At 42.8% G+C, this 10362-nt stretch overlaps 1 protein-coding gene across 1 annotated transcript; it reads left to right on the top strand.

Annotated features, from left to right (window-relative positions):
• Positions 1-4292: 4292 nt before the first annotated feature.
• LOC122221267 (olfactory receptor 5AU1) lies at positions 4293-5299 on the top strand. The gene has a single exon (XM_042940586.1). It carries the CDS (start codon positions 4308-4310, stop codon positions 5241-5243), a length of 936 nt encoding a protein of 311 aa, XP_042796520.1. The 5' UTR covers positions 4293-4307; the 3' UTR covers positions 5244-5299.
• Positions 5300-10362: the final 5063 nt, after the last annotated feature.

Below are 10362 nucleotides of genomic sequence, written 5' to 3'. Positions count from 1 at the left end.
TTTCAGGTCTGCTTGGGGAAATTCTGCAAATATAATGGCACAGAAAAGTTGCAAATAAAAAGAGTAAAGATAATGAAAAAGATATACCATTCTAGTAGTAATCAAAACTGTAGTGACAGTTTTTCTATCAGAAAAAGTGTATTTCACAGCAAAAAGTATCAGCAGGCACAAAGAAAGTAATTTTATAATAAGTGGGTAAATTTATCAAGAGGACATAACAATCTTAAATGTTTATTTACCTAATAAAGAAACTTCAAAATATCTGAAGCAAAAGTAAAGAACAATAAGGAAAAATAAACAAACTCACAATTATAGTTAGAGATTTCAATATACTCCCGTTTCAATCCTTGACTGAACAAGTAGGCAGAAAATCCGAAAGGATATAGTAGACTTGAACAACTCTATCAAGTAAGCTGACCTGATTATTATAGAACACTCTACCCAAGAACAGCAGAATATACATTCTTTTCAAGTGAACATGGAGTGTTCACCAAGATGGAACATATTCTGGGCCATAAAATGAGTCACAATAAATTCACAGGCATTCAAGTTATACAAAGTATGTTCTTTGACCACATGCTACTAAATTAGAAATCAATAATGGGAAGATCCCTGGAAAATCCCCAAATATTTGGAAACTAGTATACATCTTTAATTTTACTATGATCTTGGGCAGGAAGGTCCTCAGCCATAGTCTAGGTTACAGTGTACATTGGTAAAATGGCATACAAGAACACCAAGAATACTTCGTCTTCCACTGTACTGGAAGTACAGATAATAATTACATAAGAGTTAAGTTTAGGGTCAATAGAGAACAGTCTTTGGGGGCTAATGATGAACATATTGGTAGGGATCTCGTGTGGATCCATTCTCTCCATTCCCAGTTTCCCAATCACCTTATTATTCCTCAGGATAGAGGCTCTTGGAGAGGTTACTAACTTTGCCAACACATTAATGGGTCTACCTGGGGCCAATTATTCTCACTTCCTCAGCTGCCTCCTAAACCCTCATCGGTGAACACATCATCCTCCCCAGCTGTGAGCTACTAGGCTGCCCAGGGGAAGGGATATCTCTCCTCAGGACAGCATCAGTTGAGGGGATGCCTTGGGGAACAGGGCTGTCTTCCTCCCATCACCACGTGAGAGGTTAAATTCAGTAGCATCTCTGATCTCCAGATTCAGTCTATGTACCCAGTAAATCTGGTTTTGTCTTTATGGTTTTTCTACTGAAGACTTGTGTTCTGACCCCCAGAGCAATAACAGCTTTGCCATCAAGTCATATGCTTTACTTGAAATAAAGTATTTGCTTAAGAACATGTCAAGCAACTTTGAAGGAGGAAATTCTTCTGGTGTTTGATTATCATCAGGTAATACTTCGATTTCTGGAAATTGATGACTATTGATACACATTTAGGAAGAAAATGACCAAGACAACTATCCTACCCACGGGCTGATTTTCCAGGACACAGAGGATTCCAGTAGGTTAGAAAAGGATATTTATATGTGGCTCAGGAGGATCTGTCTGTTCCTGCAGGCATCCCATGGTTTAGTGTTTCTTGAAGTGTGGTTCAGAGATCACCTGTTTCAGAATCACCAGATTTGGGCCCACAGGATCAAATTTTCTGAGGTTGGGACCTGGATCTGCACATATAGCAAGCTCCTCCAGTGAACCTTGGGAAGGGCAGCTTAATGTTTAAGAACCACTGTTTGGGATCATCATTGCTCAAAGAGACCCACTAGCTGCTTCCTTTGGCAGCCTTTTCTCTATCTGTGCTCCTGCTCTGCTGCTATCCCAGGGAGGAGGGCAAAGAGGCAAGAGTAAATAAAGCCTCTTGCCTACTCCTCCCTCACCTACAGGCCCAAGGTATTGGTTCTCACTCCTAGACACTCCCCTCCCCAGCCTATTTCCATATGATAAGACCATCCTTAAGTTTTCTTCCTAGTTTTCATTCACAGGTACAAACTGTAGCCAACAGAAATAGAGGGTATTCCAGCATCCTTTGAAAAACTGTCAGAGATGTCAATTTCTTCACAATCCCTCGCTTGGTGTACTCTCTATGTTCAGAGTAATTTTGAATTTAGTGCAGAGTGGAGAAGAGAGATAAGAGGGGAAAGCAGAGGGGAAGAGAGAGAGTGGACTTAAAGCGAGTAACAAACCTGGAGCCTCTGATCAGCTATCCCTTGTATTACCTACCACCCTACCCCATCCCATCCCACCTCTGGACCTCATCTATGCTCTCCTGATAATTGGTCACATTCCTACTTGACTTAGCTTTTGTCCATCCTTTTAATCAGAGAATCAGGGATACTTGACCAGTTACCCACACTGAAACAGTCTATTGAGGAAAGATGCAAAGCTGGATCTCAAGAAGTCCTATTCCACTCTTAACAACCACTTCTCTACTTCCTTGAAGTTCCTGTAAGTTATTCCATCCTGAGATTTTTACTCACTTCTCTGAAGTCCTTGTAATTTGCCTTGAAGCTGGGTTGGCTTTGAAACCAATGGAGCCAGTGACATTTGCAACCCAAATCTAGGGCTGCGCACATCCTTGAAATAATGCGGTGTATTACAAACTAGCAGCTATTGGGTTAAGAATGGCTGAATGTTACACCTCAGTGACATCAAATCAATCACGGAGTTATGCTCCATGTGCTTTAAAAGAAGTTACCAATGCTCTGTGTTCAAATTTGCCCTCTTATATTTTGAGCATCCCAGCTTTAGTAGAGTGTGTGACCTCTTTGGGCATTACAATGCTTTCTTGTCACCATTCACAGTACTCTATCAATGGCCACAGTGCCTTCATTACCTACTTGACAGTCAAAGTTAGTTGTTCATATGTTTAGAATCTTCTCCTGCCCTGGTAGTTTGATGATTCTGGGAACTTTGCTAGTGGGATAAACTAGAATCTTTGCCTGCTGAATTCAGCTCTCCTCTCCCGAATCCTCCTAATATCTTCCATGGTGTCATTCACATACACTCCTCAGGGCAGGAGGAGGGGGCTCACTTACGCACTTTTCTGTCTTACCCAATTACATCTGGCTTCAAAGTCTTCACAGCTGAGTGTCCTCACCTAAGACCATAGAGCTCTTAAATGACTTAACTGACTCCAGAACCCAAAGGTAATTCAGGAACATGGTGGCAGAGCAGCCAATGGAGGGGAAAATAGTATGGTGTTTATTTAGGTAGTGCATCCATGGCCTCGTTCATTCTCTGAGTAGGAAAGGCATTTTATTTACAGAGCTTTACAGAGCTGTTCCTTCCCCTCTGGCTCCAATGGCTTCTCAGTCCAGGATGAACCTGTTTCCTGGCAATGACTGGTGACTTTGTAAAGGATGCTCCCAAGAACAAAGTCTCAGTTTGCTCTTCAGAGCCCTACATCATCCCCATGTCTCCACATCCCCAACCCTCATCACTGTTAGAACTCACAGTAGGGTTTGGCTTGTGCCAAGTTCACAGAGGCAATTTTATAGCTGAGCCAAGAAATCACCCCTAACTCCCCTAGAATATTCAGGATCCTCTGAAGGCCTGTTCAGTCACTCCTGCTTAGTACAAGTGTCTCTGTCTTGTATTGTTTGGTGGTGGGTTGCTTGCCAAATTTTGTCATTGTTTCATTTTATTTATCATATTTAGTTATGTGCTAGGTCTGTCTCTCTTGTGAGAATAATCAAAGCTAACGTTCTTTGAACTTTCTTAGCCTGCCAGGCTTTGTTCAAGTGCCTTTGCATGGATTAGTTCATTGGATTCTTTCAACAGTCTTTTAAGATTAGTGCCATTATCCCTATTTTACAGATGAGAAAACTGAAATCAGAGAGGTTAAGTAACATTCCCAAGGTTACACAGCTAGTTAGTGGTGAGGTCCCAGCATGGAAACTTGGCAGTCTGATGCCAGAGCCTGAGTGCTTTAACACAAAATATACTATCTCTAGAATATAAGCTCCCTAAAGTCAGACACTTTTGTATTGCTGACAAGAAGAACACAGAGCTAAGCATATGGAAGACTGTCAACAAATATTTGGTAAGTAACTGCTTCATTATTGAGAACTTCTTAAGGTCGCTGAGAGACCAAATGGTATATGTTGCTTTTCTATTTTTCATTGCTGCTCTAGTAATGCTTACAGACTATCCAATCAACCAAGTGGAGAAGACCCTCTCTATGACCGAGTTCCAGCTACAAAGGACTTTTTCAGTGAGACCAGTCTTCAGAAGGCTGTACTTAGCCAAAGCAGAACTAAATCCAGTGAGAGCCCCTGAGGGTTCCACATCATTTCTGGTGGTCCCCTCTTTACACACCAGGGCACTGGAGAAATATGGAAGGGGCAAACCTGAGCCAAGAGATTGAGTTTGAGCTCTTGGGCCTCACCAGGGACCCCCAACTCCAGAGGTTGCTCTTCATGGTATTCCTGGGCATGTACACCATCACTCTGCTGGGAAATCTGATCATGTTCCTTCTGATTCACATGAGCACCCCTCTGCATACACCTATGTACTCTCTCCTGAAGAGCCTCTCCTTCTTGGACTTCTGTTACTCCTCCACGGTTGTCCCTCAGACCCTGGTGAACTTCTTGGCCAAGAGGAAGGTGATTTCCTATTTTGGCTGCATGGCTCAGATGTTCTTCTATGCAGGTTTTGCCACCAGCGAGTGCTATCTCATTGCTGCCATGGCCTATGACCGCTATGCTGCTATTTGTAACCCCCTACTCTACCCACTCACTATGTCTCCTGAGATCTGCCTGTCTCTCATTGTGGGCTCCTACAGTGCAGGATTTCTCAATTCTCTTATCCACACAAGCTGTATCTTTAGTCTGAAATTCTGTGGTGCCCATGTGGTCACTCACTTCTTCTGTGATGGACCACCTATCTTGTCTCTGTCTTGTGTGGACACCTCGCTGTGTGAGATCTTGCTTTTCATTTTTGCTGGTTTCAACCTTTTGAGCTGCACCCTCACCATCTTGGTCTCCTACCTCCTAATCCTCATCACCATCCTGAGAATGAACTCAGCCCAGTACAGGTTCAAGGCCTTTTCCACCTGTGCTTCCCACCTCACTGCTGTGTGCCTCTTCTATGGCACAACACTTTTTATGTACCTGCGCCCCAGGTCCAGCTACTCCTTGACTCAAGACCGCATGGTGGCCGTGATCTACACAGTGGTAATCCCAATGTTGAACCCCCTTATTTATTCTTTGAGAAACAAAGATGTGAAGGAAGCTTTAAGAAAGGTTTGGGGCAGGAAAATAATGGAATGATCTTCTCAACTCATTACCACATCCTTCCTTCCTTCTTTCTTTCCTTCCTTCCTTTCTTCCCTCCTCCCTTCCTTCCTTCCTCCCTCCCTCCCTTCCTGTCTCTTTCTCTCTTTCCCACATACCTTTAGAAAGCCAAGGGAGGGAGTCTAGGTGGCTCAGCTAATAAGCATCTGACTTTGGCTCAGGTCATGGTCTCATGGTTTGTGAGTCCAGGTTCCACATCAAGCACCCTGCTTCTGGTGAGCCCCACTTCTCTTTCTCTTTCTCTCTCTGGCTCTTGTGGGATTCTCTCTCTCTGCCGCTCACTCACCTGCTCTCTCTCTCTCTCTCTCTCTCTCAAAAAAAAAAAAAAGCAAGCAAGCAAGCCAAGGGAACTTTACCAGTTGGGAGTTGTGGTGCCAACCTGTGCACATTTGCTCACTCCCTGCTATGAATGACCGGCATACACTCTGGTCAGCCGGTGCTTCTGCATCTACCTTCCACACAAAGAATTGTTGATATCATAGAGACTAAACACAGCTGAGGGTGTCAGCTTGTTGCATAATTGGACCACTGGCAAGACTTAGTCATGACTTTGTTCAGATGCTTCACTCATATTTCCATGTGTGAGTACTTTATTATTAGAAACTGATGTTTATATTCCTCATAATAAATCTCTCCTTAACTAAGTTGAAGACTTTGACTCCTCCCCTCCTTTACCATCTCCTCTTTGTAAAAACTGACTTTTTTTTTAATGTTTTAGTTTTGAGAGACAGAGACAGAATGTGAGTGGGGGAGGGGCAAAGAGAGAGGGAGACACAGAATCTGAAACAGGCTCCAGGCTCTAAGCTGTCAGCACAGAGCCCCACGCAGGGCTCGAACCCATGAGCTGTGACATCATGACCTAAGCTGAAGTCAGACACTTAACCGACTTAGCCACCCAGGAGCCCCAAATGTATAGATTGTACGAATTCCAGTTGTACTAAATGTATAGATTTGTTTGGGAGAATTCACATCTTTAGGATACTGAATTTTTTTATGAACATGCTTTATCCTTGTACTTATTAGGTTTCTTTAGTGTCTTTTATTAATGCTTTATGACTTTGTTCATAATTTCTCCCTATCCAGAGACCTCATATCTTTGCTTATCTATGTAACTTATATCTAGTATTTTTTAAAGTTTATTTACTTCAAGAAAAAGAGAGCATAAGCATGGGAGGGGCAGAGAGAGAATCCCAAGAGGCTCCATGCTGTCAGCCTCAGAGCCTATTCTGGGGGCAATGGGGAGAAGGAGGGGCCAGCTCCTCTTACCTGTTTCATGCAAACCCATCCAGAAATATTCTATGCATCTCTGGGAAATCACACCCCCAACACACACTCAAAAATGATAATATTGTATACCCGGTGCTCAGCATCCAGATTTTTTCATTTAACAACATGTATGGATTGTTTTAAATGCTTATTTATTTTAGAGAGAGACAGACAGAGCACAAGTGGGGGAGGGGCAGAGAGAGCAGGAGACATAGAATCTGAAGCAGGCTCTAGAATCCAAGTTGTCAGCACAGAGCCTGATGTGAGGCTTGAACTCATGAACCATGAGATTATGACCTGAGCCTAAGTTGAATGCTTAACCAACTCAGCCACCCAGGTTCCCCTAACAATGTATCTGTTTTAAAACCTAGTCCAGAGCCCAGATGGCAGAACAGCATGGAAGTTGTGTGTGTGTGTGTGTGTGTGTGTGTGTGTGTGTCTTGCATCCATGAAATACACCCAGATCAACACTAAACCATCCTGAACACCTAGAGAACTGATATGAGGATTAACACAACAATCTGCACAACCTGAACCACAGAAATCAGCAGGTATGCAGCGCAGAGAGGTGAACTGGAGAGAAGCTGCAGGGGCAGGGGGCTGTTTTTGCATGCAGATCGAGGATGGAGACGCCAGGGAGATTACAGGAAAATCACCTCCCTCAAAATCAGCTGGAGAGAAAGTGGAAAAGTGGAAACAGCCGCAGGGACCGAAAAGGGAGAAAGGAGAAAGGAGAGGGTTTAAGTTCCATTAAGACTCTATAAACGGGGAGTGCAGAGCCTGAAACTCCACAGCTCAATACCTGGTGGTGCTCTGGTGGGAAGGGCGAATCCCCAGGAGCAGAGTGAAGTCCAATGGTCTTCAGGCCACATGGGGAGAGGCGGTTCCCCTGCTTGGAGGACATCTGGTAGATGTGTGGCCCCCCACACGAAAAGGCCCCAGGGGGTCTGGGAGAACAACCACATTCACCGGTGCTGGAACAAGGTCGTTGGCGGTGAAGCCTGGCGCCAGATGCGTGTTGTGATTTTCCATAATCCCTGAAATGCTGCTGCTACACGATCGCGTGAACTTTTTCTGGGGCGGGCTGGAGTCCAGCCTCAGCCTCTGGGCATCAGCAGCAGCACAGTCCCATAAATGTTCCTGGGTGCAGCCGGCACTGGCCATTGCTCGTTGACACCCTTCTACAGAGGGGCAGAACGGGTTAAAACCGCAGTCCCTCAGAAGTGAGGGGTCGGGAAACACAGCCGCATCTGAGATAAAACTCAGGAGCGAGGTGCTGCCTAGCAACCTGACGGCTTGGTCATGGACAGTGTAAAAGCGGGGAGTGGACGAAAGCCGGAGACAAAGGACAGGTGTGCGATTGCTGGTCGGGGAGAACGGAGTTCAAATACTAGAGACGGGGTAGTTGGGTGACGCCATTTTGACCACTCCCGCGCATGCGCATACGCACCTACAAGCACCGCAACAATCCGCCCCAGTAAGCTAAGCAGCGCCATCTAGTGGAGAATGGAGCTGTTACACTAAGCCCAACCCAACTGGGCCAACCTCTCTTCGGAACACGTCTCTCCGCCTGCTTCATTTACAGACTATAAAGTGCTTCATAGTTTGACTTCTAGGGGAAAACAATGTAATTTCAATCGTATTTAAGTCTGTTCGCTGGTCTGTCTATTCAATTTTTGTTTTTTGTTTTTCTTTTTCATTTCTTTTCTTTTTCTTTAATGCAGAAAGAGAAAATATTTATTTCTGTTTTTGATTTTTATTAAAAATATTTTTCCTTAGGGGCACCGGGGTGGCTCAGTCGGTTGAGCGTCTGACTTTGGCTCAGGTCACAATCTCACAGTTTGTAAGTTCAAGCCCCACGTCAGGCTCTGTGCTGACAGCTTGGAGCCTGGAGCCTGCTTTGGATTCTGTGTCTCCCTCTCTCCCTGACCCTCCCTTGCTCATGCTCTGTCTCTCTCTCTGTCAAAAATAAACAAACATTTAAAAAATTTTTTTTTATATTTTTCTTTAAATTTTTTCTACTATAGTTTTTACTTTTTTTGTAAATTTTTCAAATTCTATTTTCCTTCCATCATTTCATTTTATTCTATTTCTTTGTATTCCTTTTTTCAAATTTTCAAAAGTTTTCCTTTTTTTAAATTCCTTTTTCTTTAATCTATCAAGCTCCTTTCAACACCCAGACCAAAACACACCTAGGATCTAGAATCATTTTATTTGATTTGTGTGTGTGTGTGTGTGTGTTGTTTCTAATTTTTTTACCTTATTAATTCCTTTTCTTCCTTCAAAATGATGAAATGAAGGAATTCACCCCAAAAGAAAGAGCAGGAAGAAACAACAGCCAGGGACTTAATCAACACAGATACAAGCAAGATGTCTGAACAAAATTTAGAATCATGATAATAAGAATACGAGCTGGGATCGAAAATAGATTAGAATCCCCTTCTGAGGAGATAAAAGAAGTAAAAGCTAGTCAGGATGAAATAAAAAATGCTATAACTAAGCTGCAATCACAGATGGATGCTGCAGCGGCAAGGATGGATGAGGCAGAGCAGAGAATCAGCAATATAGACGACAAAGTTACGGAGAATAATGAAGCAGAAAAAAAAGAGGAGGACTAAGGCAAAAGAGCATGATTTAAGAATCAGAGAAATCAGTGACTCATTAAAAAGGAACAATATCAGAATCATAGGGGGTCCCAGTAGATGAAGAGAAGAAAAAAGGGTAGAAGGGTTATGTGAGCAAATCATAGTGGAAAACTTTCCTAACCTGGGGAAAGACACAGACATCAAAATCCAGGAAGCACAGAGGACTCCCATTAGATTCAACAAAAACCAACCATCAACAAGGCATATCATAGTCAAATTCACAAAATACTCTGGCAAGGAGAGAATCATGAAAGCAGCAAGGGAAAGAAAGTCCTTAACCTACAAGGGAAGACAGATCAAGTTTGCAGCAGACCTATCCACAGAAACTTGGCAGGACAGAAAGGAGTGGCAGGATATATTCAATGTGCTGACTCAGAAAAATATGCAGCCAAGAATTCTTTATCCAGTAAGGCTGCCATTCAAAATAGAAGGAGAGATTAAAAGTTTCCCAGACAAACAAAAATTAAAGGAGTTTGTGACCACTAAACCAGCCCTGCAAGAAATTTTAAGGGGAAATCTCTGAGGGGAGAAAAGAAAAAAAAAAGACCAAAAGAAACAAAGACTAGAAAGTACCAGAGAAAACCCTGAGGAACTCCAACTCTACAAGAAACATAATGGCAATAAATTCATATCTTTCAGTACTCACTCTAAATGTCAATGGACTAAATGCTCCAATCAAAAGACATAGGGTAACAGGATGGATAAGAAAACAAGACCCAACTATATGCTGTTTACAAGAGACCAAGTTTAGACCTAACGACACCTTCAGATTGAAAGTAAGGGGGTGGAGAAGCATCTATGATGCTAATGGTCGACAAAAGAAAGCCAGAGTAGCCATACATATATCAGTCAATCTAGACTTTAAAATAAAGACTGTAACAAGAGATGAAGAAGGGCATTACATCATAATCAAGGGGTCTATCCACCAAGAAGATCTAACAATTGTAAACATTTATGCTCCAAATGTGAAACACCCAAATATATAAATCAATTAATCACTAACATAAAGAAACTCATTGATAATACCATAACAGTAGGGAACTTCAACACCCCACTTACAACAATGGGCAAACCATCTAAACAGAAAATCAACAAGGAAACAATGACTTTGAATGACACACTGGACCAGATGGACTTAACAGATATATTCAGAACATTTCATCCTAAAGCAGTGGAACACATAT

The sequence above is a fragment of the Panthera leo genome, chromosome B3 (genome assembly GCF_018350215.1).
Source record: "Panthera leo isolate Ple1 chromosome B3, P.leo_Ple1_pat1.1, whole genome shotgun sequence".
Taxonomy (NCBI): Eukaryota; Metazoa; Chordata; class Mammalia; order Carnivora; family Felidae; genus Panthera; species Panthera leo.
Note: the sequence above shows the minus strand (reverse complement) of the source record. Positions and strands in the feature narration are given on the sequence as shown.